Genomic DNA, 20,192 nt, shown 5'->3' on the forward strand with positions numbered 1-20,192 from the left:
ATGGCAGCAAGTCCTGGGAGCCGAGAGCTCTCAGGTGTCACTGGGAGTACCATGGCCGCCAGCTCTTGATCTGCTTCCAGGCAGCCAAAGGTGGAAGGGAGAAAACAAGTATGGGTGCTTTGATGGCATCTGAGGTGCTTTGGGAAGCTTTGTTTCTGTCATTCTCTAACCCTGAAGGGCAGCGGAGCAGACAGAGCACCCCAGTGGGGTGGCTTGGAGCCAACTCCAGCTCTGCCAGGCTCTAACCAGAAGCCTCCTGGCTGTGTTGGGTGGTGTTCTCCAGCCTGGGCAGCAGAGAAGCACTCAGCCCCCCTCTGTCTGTTGCATCTCTGCCTCACACCCTGGCAGGAGTGAGGTTTCCCAGAAATGAGATCAAGCAGGGGAAAGAATCTCTTGGAGGAAGCCTCAGGCAAGCTGGGCATGGCTCTGTAAGTGGGCTCTGTGCCAGTTCCCACTGATGGTCACACCTTCCTCCACACTGCGCTGGGTCCACGGCATCCAGTAGCTGCATGAGCAGCCCTGGGGTGGGAAGGAGGAGTGGGAGGCTCCTGCCTTGCCTCTTCCACACTGATTTCTTGCCTTCTCACTTGAGCTACAGCTCCAAACGTTGGCAGCTGCGTGGATCAGCCCAGACCCCCAGGAGGGGACAGATGGACAGAGCCGCAGGGTGACAGGGAGCTGTTTCCTGAGGGGGAGCTACTGCTGCAGGTATGGTGCTGTGGCTTGGTCATTTGGGGTCTCCCCAAGCTGCTCTGGAGCTTGTGGTCGCATCTGTGGAGCGGGAGGAGACCCTGCCTTGCCCAGAGCTGCTTCACTGTGATTCCTGCAGGCAATGAGTTCCTGGGGACAGAGACCAGTGGCACTGCCTGGCTGGGATGGGTCCAGATCCCCATTCCCACCATTCCCTCTCATCCCACAGCAATTTGCTGCCCCTTTGATTATATTACATCTCATGGACATAAGCTCCATCCCAACCAAGAGGTTCAGGGATGTCATATGGTGGTGTAAGGATTGATCCCTGAGTAGTTCCCAAGGTGCTGGCTTGGTTCATTATCTTTAGCAAAGGCCAAGAGGAGAATGTTGAGAGCTGTGGGACAAAACATCCCCCAGGAACTCCTTGCCTTACCTGGGGCATTGTGTGAACTCTGGAGGGATGAGTTCACAGCCTGCCTAGGATGGGAAAAGCCCAGCTTCAGTTTGTAGGTTTTGGGGGAGAAAAGAAGAGCACTTGGATGTTGGGCAACAGTGGTGGACAAAACCAGTGGGAAATGAGAGCTATGCTTTGTAGAAAGGCCACGTGTGTCTCATGAAACAGCTGACAGTGAAGCTCGGAGCACGAGGGCCTGGTGAATCAGCCTCCCACAGTGCTGCTGCTTTGGGCTGCCATCTATAAATGTCAGCTGGAAGGGCCTGGCATGGAAGGTCACATGGAAAGGCTGACTGCTGAACAAGCATCTGGGCACATCAGCTGAGGAACATGCTTACTGGGGCTGCAGGACGAGTCTGTGCAAGACCTTCAATCATTCTGTGTTCTTGGCATCTCCCATGCCTGACCTTTCACAGAATCCCAGAATGGTTTGGGTGTGAAGGGACCTTAAAGGTCATCTTGTGATGAGCTGCCATGGGCACAGACACCTTGCACTATCCCAGGTTGCTCCAAGCCCCATCCAGCCTGGCCTTGGCCACTTCCAGGGATCCAGGGGAACCACAGCTTCTCTGGGCACCCTGTGCCAGGGCCTCACCACCTTCTCCAGCTCTCCTATAGGCTTTCTGGGCCTTCAGTCCTCTTCTCCCACCTCTCCAAACACCAGCAGATGAATGCTTGGCTCTCTTTAAGCCTGGCTTTGGTTGCTTCAGCCCTGCTCCTGCAGAGCCCTCCAGGCAGCAGGCAGTGTGAGCAGACCCCCAGCAGGAGCCTCCATGTGGGATTTGGGTGAGGCAGTGACTTCTGGGAGCTCAGTGTGACTGTTGGCAGTGAAATCTTGGACTACACGAGGTCCCCCATGGTCCCAGCTGTGTGCCAGTGTGATGGTCACAGAGGAGCAGCTGGATACCAGGAGGGAGCCCGTGACTGCCCCAGCCCCAGCATCTCCTGAGCACTCCCCAGGGCTGTGGACTTGGACCATATGATGGCAATTTGTTGAGCCATCAACATCAGAGCATTGGCAGGCTGGGGTGACTGAAGGCATCTGGAGAGCTTATGAGGTGTTACTGCGACAGAAATCTCCCCCGCTGAGCTGCCTGGTGGCTTTTTTTCCTCCCCACAAAGATAATTTTAAGCATATACTGTGATTTGCAGCAATCTCTGACTTGGGATCCCTCAGGGGGCTCCCAAACAGCACACAAAGGGAAGGGACTGGTCCCTCAGCAAGCTGGATCTGTACGCTAGGATTCCATTTCGGGTGTTCTTTCCCTAATTTCTCTCCTTCCATTCACTAATAAATTAAACACATCACAGTGAAGAACAGGGGGCATGAGTTACTATCTAGTGCAGTGCTTTGCTTTTGAGGAAAATCAGCCTGAAATGGTCACCAGAATCATAGAATATGCAGAGCTGGAAGGGACCCACAAGAATTGTTGTGTCCAAAGCACAGTCCTAGGAGAGTGGAGCTATTCCCAGCTGGAAAGGAGGACTCCAGATCCTCCATGAAACCTCTCCCTATCTGGTCCCTCCTGACGCAGGAGCTGCCCTGCAGTGAGAGGGGGTTCCATGGGAGGTTTGGAGAAAGTGGTCAGTCCAGCTTGGATCATTGCTTGTGCTGAGAAGAAGAAACTCCGCAGAACGGAATCTTGCATGGTTACCAAGTGCTGTCCTTCTTTGTGGGGCTCCTTGTTGAGGAAGAAGGTCCCTTCCTGTCCCTGGATGCTGAAGAAACAGCTGGGGGATTTCATCGTTCAGCAGCGGGATTGAAGCTGGGCAGAGTAAGTTTGGACCAAACTTTTGCTTTCAGGCACTCAATGGATTTGCCATCGCCACGACTGGAGACGGCTACATCATCTATATCTCCCCTGCCGTGTGGGACTACTTGGGCTTCCACCAGGTGAGCACCATGTTTTCCTGGCTGGAAACAGATGGATGCAGTCCTGGTGTGGGAAGGAGGTGCAGATGGAGAGCAAAGCTTCCCAAAGGGCAGCAGCTCCTGTGGCAGGGGAAGGAGCTGGAGTTTGCCTGTTCTTTACACTCAATCCTGCATGTTTAGTGCCCAGGAAGGGAAACCTTCTGCCATGTCCTCCTCCCAACACCTCTGCCAGGCTGTCCAGGAGCAGACACTATTCTGTTTTGTCATTCCAGTCGGATCTCATCTACCAGAGTGTGTACGAGATGATCCATGCGGGCGACAGGGCCGTCTTCCGCCGCCAGCTGCACAGGACCCCACTGCATGCTGCTGACAGTGAGTGCCAGGGTGATCCCTGCAGGGGTTCACTTGAGCAGCTCTGATCCGTGAGCTCAGGGTGTGCAGCACAGTTTGGAAAGCTTCCTTTTGATTTTCCAGCTTTTCCCCCTGAGCAGCCGCTGCTTGCCAGATGCAGCGCCACGTCCAGCCCCCAGCACCTCCATGCTGAGAAGCAATCCTTGGTGGAGAGGAGCTTCACCTGCCGCTTCCGCTGCCTGCTGGATAACTCCTTGGGATTCTTGGTAATGCTGGGACACCCTTCTGCTCCTCCTGTGCCTGCAGAGTGTTCCCCCAGAGTCACTTGTGTCCCATAGGGATGAGAGCACAGCCAGTTCCCACCACCCTGTTTGCTTCACACCCACATTTTCTAATCCCTGTAAGGCCTTGAATTTCCACCACCATTACAGGGTGCCTGAAGTTCCTTCTTGGGCAGCAAAAGTCAGCAGCAGACAAGTCCCCAGTTGCTCTCTTTGCCATTGCCACACTCCTCCAGCCTCTCTCCATCCTGGAGCTCCAGACCAAAACACTGATCTTCCAGACAAAGCACAAGCTGGACTTCACTCCCATGGCCTGTGATTCCCGGTAAGGCATCTCTCACTTTCCCTGTGGCAAAATCCCTGGTGCTGGACAGAAAACTAGACCTGGTGGGGACAAGGAACACCTGACCCAGCTCCCATGGCCTGATGTTTTTGTCCCTCTACTGCAGGCCCCCAGTAACACAGGGAGCAGGTTAACAGGGCACCGGCACTTCTTGTCTGCTGTGGTTTGCGTGGTTTGTGGAACAGAGGATGCAGCTCAGCCCAGGGCGAGGTTGCACCATCCAGAGTGGGGGTCTGGCCAGTGAGGTGCAACTGTGGGGGATGCATCCCTGGTGTCACTGCACTCCTGTGCTGTTTCCAGGAGGAAGGTTGTCCTGGGATACACAGAAGTGGAGCTGTGCAGAAGAGGGTCCGGATACCAGTTTGTTCATGCGGCTGACATTATGCACTGCGCAGAGCACCACGTGAGAAGTGAGTGCTGGGGGACTGTTGTGGGGGTGTTTGTGGGGTCCCTCAAGGCTCTGGCTGTACTATTGCTCCTTGGTGCTGTCCGTCCCGGGGCTGGAGTAGCTGTGACAAAGGCTCTTCCTCCTGGATGAGCTTGGGCAGCTGGCAGAGAGACAGCACACTGCATCTCCTGCCCCTGTAGCACGGCCACGAGGTGATAGTCAACCTCGTGGCAACTTGCGTGTGTCATTGGTCTGCCTCCGTGGAGGAGCTCTGTCAGTGGCAGTTCTTTTGTGTCCCTGCCCCAGTGATGAAGACAGGGGAGAGCGGGCTGACAGTATTCCGGCTGCTGACCAAGAGGAGAAGCTGGGTGTGGGTGCAGGCCAACGCACGGCTGGTGTACAAACGATGATGCCCGACTGCATCATCGCCCGTCAGTGAGCCCTGTCGTGAGTATTGCTGGCCCCCTTCAGCTGCTCTGGGCTTGGGGGGCTGCCCGAGGCACACAGAGGCCATGAAGGTGGAGGAAAGGGTAGGTGAGGTTGGCACTTTGCAGCATTTGTCCTCCTGTAGTGTGAGTGAAACAGCTCTGAGGAGGTGGTTGTGGACATGCTCTTGCCTGAGAGCAGCAGCCCTTCCCTGAGCCATGCAGACCTCCCTGTGGGCTCCCCAGAGCTCTCTTTAGCCAGCCCAGTCCAGCCCCCTTTTACTCTAGAAAAGCCAGGGCAGGGCTATGAGTTCCCCTCTTGCTGTCAGAAGGGAGGTTTTGCCTGGCCTGGAGGAGCTGCTCATGCTGCTTCCATCCCTTTTTGCCTCCACACCGAAGGAATGAAGAAGGGGAGGAACATCTCCAGAAGAGAAACTTGCAGCTGCCTTTCAGCTTTGCCACAGGGGAAGCAGTCTTGTGTGGGAATGACCTTCCTGGGTTCTTTGACTCGTTCCAAGCCAAGGAGGAGTTGCAGGTGCAAGCAAACTCCAAGTCAGAGCAGCGCTTGGTAGACCCCAGCTCTCTCCTTGGGGCCATGATGAAGCAGGATGCATCCGTATACAATTCCCACGCTGATAACGTGCCTCAGGTCTCCCTGCTAGCTCTCATCCCTGAGCCTGATGGGCTGACTCAGAAGGAGGATGTCAGCAGGGCCAAGGAGGACAGCAACTCCCTCCTGGTGGTCATCGAAACCCTCTTTGAGAAGAGTGAGGTGGATGGAAACGTCTGCCAGACCCTAAAGGTGGACAGCACAGAGCTGCAGCAGTGGGAGGAGGCTCTGCTCAGCCTGGGGGTAGAGGAGGAGCCACTAGCTCAGGGGCTTGGCCAGAGGCCGGGCACCAAGGTGACATCCTATATAGAGCAGATGCTCCCCAGGGAGGGTGTTGGAAAGAGCCTGGACTTCCCACACTGCCATGAGGAAAACAGTGCTATGGCTCACTTCCAGCGCTGCTGGGCAGCTGGTTCAGCATTCCCAGCACAGCCCCAGGCAGCGGGCACATGGGGAGGCCAGGGGGCTGTGGGCTCCGTGGGCTCCGTAGCCTCCGTTACCTCTGAGGGCAGCTTTGCCCAGCCAGAGCAGCAGGTCCCGTTTAACCCAGCCGGGCCGGTGGCAGGGACTGTGCTGGCTGTTCCCATCTCCAGCAGCAAATCCTCTGCAGACTTCAGCTGGCAAACCAAGCGTTTCAGGCAGAAGCTACCCCCTCTGGTCCTGTAGATAACACTCTTCCTACTGCTCAGAGCCAGCCTGGGTGCCAGCTGGTGGGCTCAAGCTGCTCACCCCCATTGCACTCAAACACGTTGGTGACTCTGTGGCACAATAAACTCCTCCAGGCAAACCCAGTCAGTTGCCCATCGAAGGCTTTGCTGGCCATAGTTCCAAAACAGCTGGAAGCTGCAGGAGCATACGTGGAGTCCCAGACTCTGCCAGGTGGCAGTCCTGAGAATTCCCCGGGGGCTGGGCTGTGGTGGCCACCCCCCTCCCAGTCTTTTCCTTGCCCTGTCCAGGGCTTGCATCAGTCCCTGTTCTCTGGGGATGGGAAGCTCGATGATGTGGAGGCTGCTCTCCCTGCACCCTTAGAAGCCAGAAGGCTGCCAGGGCATGGCGGCTTCCCCAAACAGCCCCTGGTAGCCCACGTAGACCCCAGCTTTTCCTGGGAGGGGGAGCAGGCAGTGCTCCGAGAGGACAAGGGGTTCTCACAGCTGTGGCTCCCACAGGCTGGGGCAGCTCCTCAGAGGAGCCATGGGGCAGGGCCAGTGCACCACAGCGGACTCCTGCTGAACTCCAGCATGGATCCCAGCACCCACGAGATGGACTGCGTTGTGCTGTCCAAGTGCCACTATGGAAACAGCCTTTTTAGGCATGAGAGCAACTTCCTGAGGGATGCTGCTAAAGTATCCCTTCCCCAGCAGCCAGGCACTTTGCTTTGCCCTGCTGAGAACCACCCTGGAGCACCTTCCTCCTCACCGGGCTCGGTTTCAAGGTGCTCAGCAGCTCTCCCTGTGAAGGTGGGTGCAGGAGCACCCCTGTGCTCCGGGCAGGGTCCTGGCTGCCCATCAGTTCCCTTCTCAGCTGGGCAGCCCCTCGGTACCTGTGAGATCCAGGCTCAAGGTGAGGTGCGAGGGCTGCAGAACCTGAGGGGTGTCCGGCTCCTGTGGAGGTCTGCCAGGGGTGCAGCCACACCATCCTTTGTGGGCAGCCTGGTTTGGGGCTCCATGTGAACCAGGAGCCCTGTCTTGAAAAGCCACCAGCAGCTGTGAGCTCTTCTGGTACCCGCCAGGTGCGTCCCATGCTCCCTGGTCTCTCAGGATTTTGTCTTCCAGTGCTTTCAGGCAGTCTAAGATGAAGTGGTTTGGACTTTTTGTTCCATAAGAAGTCTTTCAGGGAGATGCAGCTGTGCCTCTGGGGAGGCTTGTGGGCTTCTGGGCTCCAAGGAAGGACATTGCTTGCTGGCACATCCGTGTGCTTGGGGCAGCCTCTTGCAGATGGAGCTGCTGCCTCAGAGGCAGGTAGCACTGAACTGCTGTTTCTCAACAAAACAGCGTGCTCTCCTCATCTCCTGTGTTGGACCACCCTTGTCATGTTGCTGTTTAGTGCCCTGCATCATCTCTGCCGGCCTGAGCCTCTTTTCCTCCTGTGCTCTCCATCTCCTCCAGAGATCATCCAAATCCTTTGGAAAAGATGTTACCAAGCACTTCAAGAAGCTCAGCAGCATTGAAGGGTCTCAGTGAGAGGTGGAGTTGGTGGGAGTGGAGGCATCCTGGGGATTTGGGCTCTCCAGCAGCCTCCCAGGGGAGTTTGGGAGAGGTGGGTACCAGGCACTGTGACTTTTCTGGGATGCAGGGTGGGGAAGGTCCAGCCAAGCTCCCCTTGGGTTTGTCACTGGCTTGTCCTTGTTGTCCTCTTCTCTGCTCCACAGTGCCATGGGACAGAGAAGAGTGGGGCTTCCCCCTGTGGTTTTGCCAAAGCAGTGAGAAGGAAAGGCAGGGAGGGATGCAGTGACCACTGGCTGCCTCTCCACTTCAGACCCACTTGGTGCCCTTCAAACCATTGTTCTGCAGCCCAGAACAACCACTTTGTTGAATTCTCTTCCTTTTCTAGATACGTAACCTAAGATTTGAATGAATTGGTTTTTCCCCACCATGAGAACAAAGTCTTGCAGATCCATCAGGGAAATCCGCAAAAAAAAAGCAATGATTTTTTTTTTTGGGGGGGGGGGAGGGTGGGGATGATTTGAGACCACACTGACTTGCAACATTGGGTTAGAGAGGTCAGAGTTCATGGGGACATTCACACCTTCCCCTCATGCACCCATCAGCCTGAGCATCACATCTGCCTCGCACACCAGTGTTAAGCATTTGCAGATCAAATTAAATCAGGCAATCAGCACAGGGCCAGCAGCAAGCCCACATGTCCCGGTGTAGAGTGGCCTCATCTCCCTGGGTCTCTTCCTTCATGCCCAGCCTTGCCTCCGCTCATGGGGCCTGGGAAAGGTCAAGCTCCTCTCTGCAGGCTGGGAGCAGAGCAATGCTGAAACATGCTGGACCACTCTAAGGTGGCTTCGAGGAGCACCTAGGTCAGGCAGGGAGTTGACTGGCCATGATCCAGATCCAAAAAGCGGCAGAATGGACTCTGCTCACTAGCCTCTCATGCTGGTGACTGTGAAACGCTGCTGGGGGCGTACCAGGGGCTCCCAGTGCTGCAAGAGATGGGCCTTGGGTTGGGGACACTGTTGCTTGGGGCCGTGACAGACCTCCCTGTGCTCTGTCACTGGTGTCTGATCTCTTGTACCTCGTGGCTGTACAGATAAAGTCTGTTCTGGTGGCAGCATCTCATTTCTGCACCATGATTTCTTTGTGCTGCTGGTGGCAGCTGGATGGTGCTGAGGGGAAAAGAGCTGTCCGGTGAAATGAACAGGGCTAATGCCTTTATTAAATGTTCAGCTCTTTATTAAAAAGATCGGCGGGGCAGGGGGCTCGACGCAGAGCTCGCCCCTGCGGTCGTAGCTTTCCCAGGCGGCCGAAAGGAAGGAGGCGTGCAGAGTCTGTCACTGAAGTCCAGAGCAGCAGCTGTCCCTTCTTCTTTCCTTGTAGCACACCGGTGGCCAGAGGGTGAGGAGGCGTGGCATGCAGAGTCTGTTGCTGAAGTCCAGAGCAACAGCTGTCCTCGCTCCTTCCATGGTGGCAGCACCAGGGCTCTCTGTCTCTGTCGCCCTGCTTCTCAGAGCCTAATACAGTCTTCTTTCTTAGGTGATGGCGGCGGGTAAAAGTCAATCAGGGGATGTGTTTCCCTCTTCCTCAGCTAGGGCATTCGTCTAGACTCCTCTACTGTGTTCAGTTTTTGATTTATAGTCCTTTTTATCTCCTAAAAATGCTCCCATGATCCTATGGGGTTTTTATTTGCATGTTAGTCCCAGAATGGCAGCGTGGAGGGGTGGGAGGCCAGTTATCTCCAGGTAGTTTAGAGAAAACAAACAGAGCAATTAGCTAATTAGCATTTCAATATCGGTACTTAGCTAGAGTTAGTAGTTTTTTTTAGTGTTGCCATGGGAACTAGGAAGGCCCTGCCCGCGTCTCTCAGGAACACGTGGAAACTGTTCATTACAAACCCCTCCTCTCTTTCTTTGATCGGGCTTAAGCTCGCATCAACTTACAGTCTTTAGCTTTTGAGGGCTAACTTCTTTTGGCTTTTGTATGCTTTTACTCATGTCTGATGGTAATTCTCGTGGCCTTTAGAAACCAAGTAAGACTTAATAATATTCTAATTAAATTTTTTTTTCAGTTAACTCCTTTGGCTAAAGGACACTTAGTCTTATTAAACAATTACCAAGTACTTAAACCTTTACTATGGTACTTCAACTCAGAAACAGTTATTAACACCTTACTGTATATCAGCCTCTAGCAAGTCTTCTTTAAAGTTAATTTTAAGTCCTCTGGTTTCTTCATTACTGTCCATGCACAAGAGGAGGCGGGTGACACTGTTGGGTCTGGTCTGGCGTCTGGGGGTGGCACTGGTCCTTTAACTCTGGTGACGTGGGTCCAGCCTTTTTCTTGGGTCCGCACCGCAGTGTGTGTAGTGAGTAGTACCTGGAAAGGTCCTTCGAATTTGGGGGTTAATGGAGTGGTAGTGTTCCAGGACTTTATCAACACCCAATCCCCAGGACTGATGTTGTGGGCATTGGCGTCCAGAGGGGAAGTTTGGGAGAGATACCCCTTCTTTCGGAGGCCTTCTAGGGATTTTCCTATGACCTCTAAATATTTCTGAGTTGCTGCCTCCCCTTCCAGGTAATCTGCTGTACTGAAAGGGGTGATTAAAAAAAAAGGGAGTCTAAACATTATTTCATAGGGAGAGACCCCTATGTCAGACTGAGGTCTGGTTCTGATGCGCAAGAGAGCGAGAGGCAAACACCTGAGCCAATTCATCTTTGTTTCTTCAATTAATTTAGTTAACACATTTTTAAGAGTTCTATTCATCCTTTTCACTCTTCTAGAGCTTTGAGGATGCCATGGGGTGTGCAATCTCCACCTTACCCCCAGGGCTTTTGTTACTTGATGTAAAGTTTGAGCGACAAAATGTGGACCTTGGTCCAAGTCAATGTCATTGACTAGCCCATATCGTGGTATGATGTTTTCTAAGATTATTCTTGCAACTTCCTGCGCAGTTTCCTTTTTGGTTGGGAAAGCCTCCACCCAGTGAGTGAGGTGATCCACGATCACTAGTAAATGTTTGTACTTTAATTTTCCCTTGCAGGGTCAACTTTTGGGCTTCTTTTATCAGGATAGCTGCTGCTGCTGCGATTACTTGCAGGCAAGTTGGCCATCCTCTGGCTACTGGGTCTAGTAGTTTTGAGAGGTAGGCTATTGGCTTTTTTTATCTTTCCCACTTAAATACATTCTATGGGCTTCTTTGAGCAACTCATTCATGTTCTTTTCTTGCCAGTCCTCTATCTTTTCTAGTTTTTGTCTAATATCGGGCCAGGATTTGGTGACAAACTAGACCTTTAAGAGGAATTGACCCTCTGGGCTATCTGGGTCTATATTTGAATACAACTGGAAATTTCGTTTTAGTCGGTTAAGCCAAATTGCCGGGGTCTCATCCTTCTCCTGAGTACCATCAAAGGCCAATTTCGTGTTGCTTCCCCTAGGGATACTCTTTCATCCCTCTTATCATGAGGGCCCTATAGTCTCTCATGTTTTGCCTACCTTCTTGTTGGCTGGGACTCCAGTTGGGGTCTACTAAGGGCATCCCCTGGTTCCCTGGGGGCCCCAGTCCACCCTCTCTTTCCCGTATCTTCACCCCTGCCACTCGGATCATCTGGACCTCTCTCGGAGAGAACAATGCTTAGAATAGCTCAGGTCTCCCCAGGTACAAATACTCAGCCCTAGAAATTGGTCCAACTGGCTAGATATTCCAACAGGGACTTCCACTAAATTTCTTAGCTCTTTCCCAAATCCCCGGACTTTGGAAGCTGCCAAAGGTGCATCCACAAACCTAACTCCCCCAGCTGCTCTACCCATAGGAACCCCTCTAAGGGGAAAGAGACCCTCCACCCTTGGTGGTTTGGATTGGGTGCTACAATACGGCCCTTTTTCTAAGACACCAGGCAGGGAAATAGTAGTGGAGACAGACACTGGAGGCCAGGGGGCATGCCAGGTGGCGAACCAACCCTGGGCAAGGGTGGCCTCAGCTCCCAAGTGGGAGGAGGCAAGGAAACTCCAGCTGGAGAAGGGGAAGAGGGAGCTGGGGAGATGGTTGAGGAAACTAAGGAAGGGACGATGAAACAGAGGTGGGAAAACGGGGGAAAGGAATCAGGGACTCAATAGGAGGGGCTGAAGGACCAACTGGGGAAACTGTTGGGGAAGTAACGGGAGCAGAAGGGGGCAGGCAATCGAGGGGGTCCCATTCCTTTATTTTTCTAGTCTCCCCCTCTCTATTCTCGTTGTCTTCCTCTCTATTTCTTTGTAATTTGCATATTCTCAGTCTCATTATTTATAGAATTCTCCAGCCAGCAAGCTGCATAAGATAGTTGTTCTATATCAAGGTCCTCTCGGGTTTTTTAGGTGCTGGTTTAACTGATTACACATCCACTGATCTTGGGTTCCATACCACAGCCACTCTCCCTGTAATTCTAACTTTGGCCATACTTCTATACTGTAATGTATCATCTTACTCTTGTCGAGACCCTTCATGGTCTTCTGAGAATCCCATTAGTCTAACAGTTGCCCCAAGGGGCTGTTAGGGGGAATTCTCTTTGCTTTGGAAGGATTTGCTCCTTTACTATAACCTCTTCCCATTTTCAGGCCTCAAAAACAAAAAAAATATATACCTTAAATGGTGCTTCTATCTAAAATGGAATATACTGACAGGCAGCTAAAGCTCATCAGGCCTCTCCCAACTTAGTCTTTTGAATCACTTGACTAAACTTAATCTCTTTTAACTAAATTCCCACTCTTGATCCTACCCTCTTGGCACTTTACATTGTCTCTTGGCCAGGACAATCACTAGTCACACTTCCATCTATTGTCTTCTGTTCTTTTTCTCCTTGGCCTAAGTTTTGAACTTTTGATGGACTTTCTAGGCTTGGACCCCTGCTAAGTCCCGCCCAAACTCTTACTTGGCCTTTTGCCTAACCTTCTTACTAGGCTTGGGAAGCTTGGTCTCCCTGCCGAGGTAAGGTCGAACGTCCTGCCGAGCCTTACACTCGAACTCCAGCCAAGCCCCCTTGCCTGACACTCCTACTAGGTTTGGGAAGCTTGGTCTCCCTGCCGAGGTAAGGTCGAACGTCCTGCCGAGCCTTACACTCGAACTCCAGCTAAGCTCCCTTGCCTGACTCTCCTGCTAGGCTTAGCTTGCTTGCCTTCCTGCCTTTCTGCTTACTTGGGTTCATGCCTGCTCTGACAGGGACATCCTGCCCTGCCTTCCAGAGACATTCCCCTACCTGCTATGCCGGGGACCTCCGTCCATGCCTGCCATGGACATCCTACCTGCCCTGTTATCCTGGCCTGCCTGGTGGGGACATACCTTCTGCCTGGTGGGGACATACCCTCTGCCTGGTGGGGACATACCCTCTGCCTGGTGGGGACATGCCTTCTGTCTGGCGGGGACATGCCCTCTGCCTGCCGGGGACATGCCACTCCTGCCTGCTAGGACATCCTGCCCTACCTGCCAGGGACATCCCACCTGCCATCCTATCCCATCCTGCCTGCCAGGGACATGCCCTCTAGGACCTCCACATCCCACCTGCCCTGCTGGGGGCATTCCCCTTGCCCTGATTGCCAGGGACTTACTTTGCCCATAGGGGACCTCCACACGCTCGGAGGAGGGCCTGCTTTACTTCTAAGGAGACGCCTTAGTCGCTCCTGCATTCCACTCGCTTCCCCCCGTTCCCGGCCAGCCCCTTCGCAGGAGTCTGGAAACGCGGTACTAGCGGGTCCCTCTCACTTCGGGGGGCCAAGCTGCCGGCCCCCATCTCACTTACTTACTCATTCGCTCGTCTCCCGGTTTTTCTTACCAATCCGACGCTCCTCTGTGTTGCTCGTCTCACACTGATCCTAGGGTCTGAAGGTAGCCAGTGACTCCCAAGGGTCCCTCGAAGCAGGTGGTCGAGCTGTCCAGCTGTCCGGGGGTCCTCTTTGGGTATGGCTATCCCGGACGAGCCCCCAATTGAAATGAACAGGGCTAATGCCTTTATTAAATGTTCAGCTCTTTATTAAAAAGATCAGTTGGGCAGGGGGCTCGACGCAGAGCTCGCCCCCACGGTCATAACTTTTCCCAGGTGGCCGAAAGGAAGGAGGCATGCAGAGTCTGTCACTGAAGTCCAGAGCAGCAGCTGTCCCTTCTTCTTTCCTTGTAGAACACCGGTGGCCAGAGGGTGAGGAGGCGTGGCATGCAGAGTCTGTTGCTGAAGTCCAGAATAACAGTTGTCCCCGCTTCTTCCGTGGTGGCAGCACCAGGGCTCTCTCTCTGCCTTTCTCTCTCCCTGCTTCTCACAGCCTAACCTAGTCTATTCTTTCTTAGGTGATGGCAACGGGTAAAAGTCAATCAGGGGATGTGTTTCCCTCTTCCTCAGCTAGGGCATTCGTCTAGACTCCTCTACTGTGTTCAGTTTTTGATTTATAGTCCTTTTTATCTCCTAAAAATGCTCCCATGATTCTAAGGGGTTTTTATTTGCATGTTAGTCCCAGAATGGCAGCGTGGAGGGGTGGGAGGCCAGTTATCTCCAGGTAGTTTAGAGAAAACAAACAGAGCAATTAGCTAATTAGCATTTCAGTATCGGTACTTAGCTAGAGTTAGTAGTTTTTTTAGTGTTGCCATGGGAACTAGGAAGGCCCTGCCCGCGTCTCTCAGGAACATGTGGAAACTGTTCATTACAGCAGGTGCTTGGGTTGTTCTCTGCAGCTCCAGGTGGATGCCAATGCTGCTCTTCACAGCCTTCTTCCTGCCCCTCTGCCAGGTGCAATGGGCCTTCAGGACTCAAAGGAGCACAGAGAGCCAAAGGGGGACACTTGCAGCTGCCTCACTGGGAGCTCCCTGGGGAAGCACTTTCCTTGAGAAGCAAGCCCCTTTCTTCCAAAGGCGTTTCCTTAATTGTGCAGCTTTTCTGGGGAACACCAACACAGCCTTTAAGAAACGCTGGCAAGGCTGAAGGAGTTCAGGTCCTTTCAGGACAGGCACCCCAGCTCTAGCTCGTATTCCCCCCAAGTGCGTTTCCAGGTGGAGGTTCAGAGGTGCAGCCCCCGGCCCTCTACCAACACAAGCTGCCCGCTGCCTCTTCACCTGCCTCAATTCCTGCCTGCGCTCACGGCACCAAAACCAGGCTGTTCCCGGCCACAGACCAGAGCCCTGTTCCCGCAGGACGCTCTTGCCAGCACCTTCCAGGACTCTCCGCTGTGCACGCAGCGCTTTTCATGCCTGCTCCCAACAGGCTTTGGAAGGCAGAGCACAACCTGGCTGCCTCTGCCAGCAGCACACCCCAAACACAGGTGGAGGAAGAAGCAGCAGGGGCTGTTTTGCGGCCATGCCCAAGAGAAACGGGAAGGGTGCCCTCCCTGTGGGCTCACTTGGTTGGCTTTCTGACTGGCTCTGAGCCTGGGGTTGCCATTCCTCACCTGTGGGGACCAGAACCACACCCGGGATCCCGGCACTGCCTGACAGCGCTCCGGGCACTGGCACGGTCGCGCGTCTGAGTCCCGGGTGCCGTGCTGCTGCTTCATTTGCTCTTAGGCACACCCAAAGCCGCCTGTTAAGCCCGGCTGGTCGCTGGTTCTGTCCTCTTCCTCATCCTGTGCAGGGATGGAGCACTGCTGAGCTTTCAAGAAGCTGCTCTTGAAAACTTCCAGCATTCCATGCTCCTTTGACCTCCGTGGATGCTTGCCATGGAATCCCTCACAGCTGGGTTCATCCTCAGGTTGGCTCTTCCAAATTCCAGGGGCTCCAGGGTGCTCAGCAAGATCTGCAACTCCACTGTGGTGGTGCGTGGCTATGCAAATGAAGCAGAAAGCTTTGTGAATTTGGAGTTTGGATTTTCTGTTTCCTCAACCTAAAGTTGGAATTTCTATTCTGTATTTTTACATGTATTTACCATTTCCCCTGAAGCTATTCCCATTGGATTTTACCTGTAATGTATTCATACTGGACATTGCTCTATTGGTTTCACCTTATCTCTCACTTTCCCCTATAAAAACAGTAAACCAACCCCAGACCGGGGTCACTTGTATGTGCGGCGTTCGAGCAAATGCAACCTACTTCGGACTGCGCAACAAGTGTCCAATCTCTTGAGTCTCTTTATCCCGGTCATGGACGTGCTCTTGAAACAGCTCTGTCTGTATCAAATGAACCCCAAAGTTGGTTGCTGCTTCTCTCTGACTGCTCCCGGCAGCGCCTGGCCGACGCCCCTGGAAAAAGGAGCCGGGCGGAAACAAGGAAGTCGGATAGAGAAAGCGACAAGTGTCGCCACAATGTGTGGCTCTGATACAGCAGCTGTTTTTAGGGCACGGCAGATAGCGCTCCGGTTTGGGGCTTTTCCAGATGCTGTTTTCCACAGCCGTCACCGCGGGAGACACAGCTGCTGATGCCGCCACTGCTGAGTCGTCAGTGCCAGAGTCCACCCGGTGGGAAAAAGCCCTTGGACCACGGCATCCGTGAAAGGGTTCTCGCCCCCTTTCATGCAGCTCCGCAGCTCTATCGCTGCTGAGAAACTGTTCCGGTTTCTGTCCGCTTCCGTTTTCAGCAGGGAGTAGACGCAACTTCCGCACACCCTGAAAGACGGCTTCAGACCAGGAACCGCTGCTGTTTTTTGTTTTCTAAGAGTCGGCGGTGTGGTAAGTTTCAGTTCTAGCATGGGAAGGGCCTGGCTAGGGAAATCTTACTTGGTAGAGGCACCCCTGTCCCTGTGGAGGGAAAGGGCATGTGGGTGCGCAGCGTGCGGGGTGCCGCCATCAGTTTTTAGACCTTTTCAGGTTTTTTTCTTTGTTTTTTTCTGGCAGCAGGTGGGTGAGGCTTGCTGGTGGGCAGAATGGGTGGGAAATTGTCCACACAGCAGAAAGAGATTTATAACCAAGTAAAAGGAACCCTGACAGAGTCAGGAGAAAGTTTTTCTAAGAGTTTTGTGAAAAAGTTTATTAAGTGGTTGGTTTTAAGATTTCCAAACGTCTCAGCTCAGGATGTGAGGGAAAAGGGTTTTTGGAAGCGGGTTGGCTTCCAAAACACCTTGTGGGTGAGGGGGATTGGAACCAATCCCAAAAGCAAGCAGCCGAGATTCCAAAGCCAGTGTTAGATCTCACAAAAGACGCAGCAGAACGAGCATTTCTTAGTATGCCCTCAAAGGAACCTATAATACCTTATATCGCACTCAAGCAATCTGTTTCAGAGCCATTCTTGGATTTTGTTGATTGAGTGAGAGACACGGTCGAGAAAAAGGTGGAAGGGCAAGAAGCACGAGATGAAATCGTGTTAGAAATTATTACCACAAATACAAATGAGGCCTGTCGGCGAGTCATCATGGCTCTTCCAGCGTCTCCTCCTCCAACGCTGGATCGGCTCATCAAGGAGTGCACAAGAAAAGCCACCCTGATGGCAGAGGACTTGGTGAAAAATCCTCAGGAAAAAGTGGTTGCTCTGACATCAGCAACCCCAAAAACTCCAACATCGAGTTCTCCTCCTCCCAAACGCAGGTGGTTTTACTGCAATGAGGAAGGCCATCTCATCAGCCAGTGCCCCTTTCGGGGGACAGCACTTCCTCATGGGGGGAGGGAGGTGGGGGGAGAATTCTCCAACCAGAAAAAAAACTAATTGGGGAGCGCGGATCCACCCCGCATGATGATACAAATGGGGTGGGTCAGGGGGTTGTTGGAGACCCCACAGATGACGCAGTTGCGTCAAACAGGAAACGCTGCATGGGAGGAAGAGAACCCTAATTCCTGTTTTTCCTTTATACTGGCAGAACTTTTTATAGTTAGTTTACCCTGTTGTATGATTTCATTTTTCTTTCAGACTAGCAGGATGTCAGTTTCTACCTTCCTGCTCCCCATTTGGCTCCAGAAAATGACCTTCTACCTGTCCACAGGGGATGCGTGGATCGTCCCTCAGACACGGAAAAATGTGTGGGTCACCCTTGCCCAAGCCTTGAAACAAGAACACCTGTGTTTAGCTTCTGCCTCAGCAGAAAATCCAATGTCCATATGCCTGGTAGGGATTCCGAGTAAGGGGCAAGAATTTCCAAAGTCCTTGATCCATTTGCAAACAGAGTTAAATGAAAACAATCCACCTAATATCTGGGCAGAGTTCTACAGGCACCAGGGAGTCGTAGAACATGTTAAAATACCTGTTCAGAATCCCCTGCTCCTGTGGCAAAAGTTTGCTCTAGACCTGCCCGCTGCTGATGGGGAGCCCCAGGAATTAGAACTACTGGGCTCCACAAAAGCTGAATTTTGCGTTCAATTTAATTTTTCACCAGATAAAGAAATAAACCTATATGCAGAGGTCAGACAATACAAGATAGAATTCAGAGCAGGCCAATGGTGCACAGCTGTTGCTGTTTTGGAGATCCCTAGCACTGCAGATTTCTATCCCCGCAAGCTGGAAAAGGGAATGTTTTTCATCTGTGGGGATAGAGCATATCCAGGAATCCCTTCTCATCTTATTGGAGGTCCATGCACTCTGGGGCATCTTTCCCTTGCTTCCCCCAACATGACTCAAATTCCAATTGGGCAAGCAAAAAGTGAAACAAAAATTACTAAACGGAGTGCAAGTCAATTTGATGAACACTGTGACGCCGAAATTTACCATTGAGCAGAATCAAAAAGGGTTGCCGTCTCTGTGTTTTTACCATGGGTAGCGGCAGCCAAAGCATTGAGTGAATTAGGCAATTTAGAATGCTGGGTGACAAAGCAGGCAAGTTTGACATCGGCAGCTTTGAGTGATCTCCTGGCAGACGAGGAAATTACCAGGAAGACTACCCTGCAAAACAGGGCAGCTATGGATTTCCTGCTGTTGGCACATGGGCATGGATGCAAAGAATTTGAGGGATTGTGTTGCTTTGATTTGTCATCAAAAGGCCAAAGTGTTCAATCATCCATCCGGGAAATGAGAAACCTCATTGGGAGCGTGAAGCAGGAGAATGAGGACTGGGTCAAGGGCATGTTTAAAGGCTGGGATCTCTCTGGGTGGGTGTTGTCCCTTCTTAAGGACATTTGTTATTTTGTAGTTGCAATTTTTTTAGTTCTGCTATCATTTGGGATTCTTAAGCGAATCATTTCTAGCATTGCTTCCTCCAAGTTTGCAGCCTCCGCACCTGTCGTTGCTGCTGCCACCATGGGAAGAGAATGGTGGGAGAATGGCAAACAGGTAGGCACTGCAGTTTAATAGCTGCAGTTTCTCCTTCCCCCAAAGCTCTGTTCATTTTATTAAACAAAAAAGAGGGAGATGTGGTGGTGCGTGGCTATGCAAATGGAGCAGAAAGCTTTGTGAATTTGGAGATTGGACTTTCTGTTTCCTAAACCTAAAGTTGGAGTTTCTATTCTGTATTTTTACGTGTATTTACCATTCCCCCTGAAGCTATTCCCATTGGATTTTACCTGTAATGTATTCATAATGGGCATTGCTCTATTGGTTTCACCTTATCTCTCACTTTCCCCTATAAAAACAGTAAACCAACCCCAGACCGGGGTCATTTGTATGTGCGGCGTTCGAGCAAATACAACCTACTTCGGACTGCACAACAAGTGTCCAATCTCTTGAGTCTCTTTATCCCGGTCATGGACGCGCTCTTGAAATAGCTCTGCCTGTATCAAACGAACCCCAAAGTTGGTTGTTGCTTCTCTCTGACCGCTCCCGGAAGTGCCTGGCCAGTGTCCTGGGAAAAGAGAGCCGGGCGGAAACAAGGAAGTCGGAGAGAGAAAGTGACACTGCTCTTGTGACTTTCTAAATACAATCCAAATTATTCATTTGCTGTTATTTTAATTCAGCTGAGAAGAGTTTGGCCATTTCTCCCTTGGGTTGTGCTGTCAGATGGTTGCTGATCAGTTATCCAAGGTATGCTTGGTAGAAAATAGAGAAAGAACCCTTCCCGTTGCCGTGGTTTCCACTTCTAATTCCTGTTTCAAGTGCAAAGTGTGAGAGACCAGTAGGAGAAGTAGATCAGATAATCAGAGACAAGGAAGCTTTGGAGAGGGTGGGAGTACTTTTACTGTATCTAGCACGAGGTGCAACCATTCAACACTGGTTTTGATTGCATGATCTGATACAAAATTATTGTGATGTGGTGTTAGACCTTGCGCAGTTTTCATTATAAGTAGATAAACTTTAGGCATAAAACCCTTGAACCTCTAATTCTTGCAACTATGAACTGAGATACACAGCTAAGTTGCAGTTCATAATATTGCTATGACTATTGAGCCACGGACTCAAAGTACCTGAGATTGCTGCAAATGCCTCTTTATGTTGCCTAAAATAGGAACAAATGCAACATAATTCAAATATTGTGACAGATCTTGAACTGCCTTTGGTAGCAGCAGCATAATAAATGTAAAAGTTAAACAGACTGTCAAGTATGAAGTAGGAAAAATGACTTCTGTGGGTCCCTTCCCACTCAAAATATTCTATGATTCAGAAATAAAAACAAGTATTTTCTTTAGCAATGAGGTTCAGACACAGCTCAAGGAATCACTGCTGCTTACCCACAACTTTACTGTTGACAATTGTGCGAATCGGAGCAGTTCCAGACACTGCAGGATGGTGAGTGGCAGAGCTGGGCCACAGGGCTGATGGCTGCAGCCAGCTTGGCTCCATCCCATCCCATCCCATCCCATCCCATCCCATCCCATCCC

The 20,192-nt window shown here is 52.0% G+C and overlaps 1 protein-coding gene across 1 annotated transcript; it reads left to right on the top strand.

Annotated features, from left to right (window-relative positions):
* On the top strand, nucleotides 1–16,128 carry LOC128809922 (circadian locomoter output cycles protein kaput-like). The gene is given in 18 exon segments (XM_053982351.1): nucleotides 1–46; nucleotides 593–708; nucleotides 2,952–3,041; nucleotides 3,293–3,396; nucleotides 3,526–3,637; nucleotides 3,777–3,791; nucleotides 3,793–3,977; nucleotides 4,296–4,405; nucleotides 4,690–4,788; nucleotides 4,791–4,830; nucleotides 5,208–5,952; nucleotides 6,585–6,761; nucleotides 7,067–7,147; nucleotides 7,524–7,594; nucleotides 15,296–15,371; nucleotides 15,746–15,826; nucleotides 15,911–16,007; nucleotides 16,097–16,128. Coding segments are annotated over 18 exon segments (2,277 nt in total).
* Nucleotides 16,129–20,192: the final 4,064 nt, after the last annotated feature.

Source organism: Vidua macroura, chromosome 7, assembly GCF_024509145.1.
Source record: "Vidua macroura isolate BioBank_ID:100142 chromosome 7, ASM2450914v1, whole genome shotgun sequence".
NCBI classification, from domain to species: domain Eukaryota; kingdom Metazoa; phylum Chordata; class Aves; order Passeriformes; family Viduidae; genus Vidua; species Vidua macroura.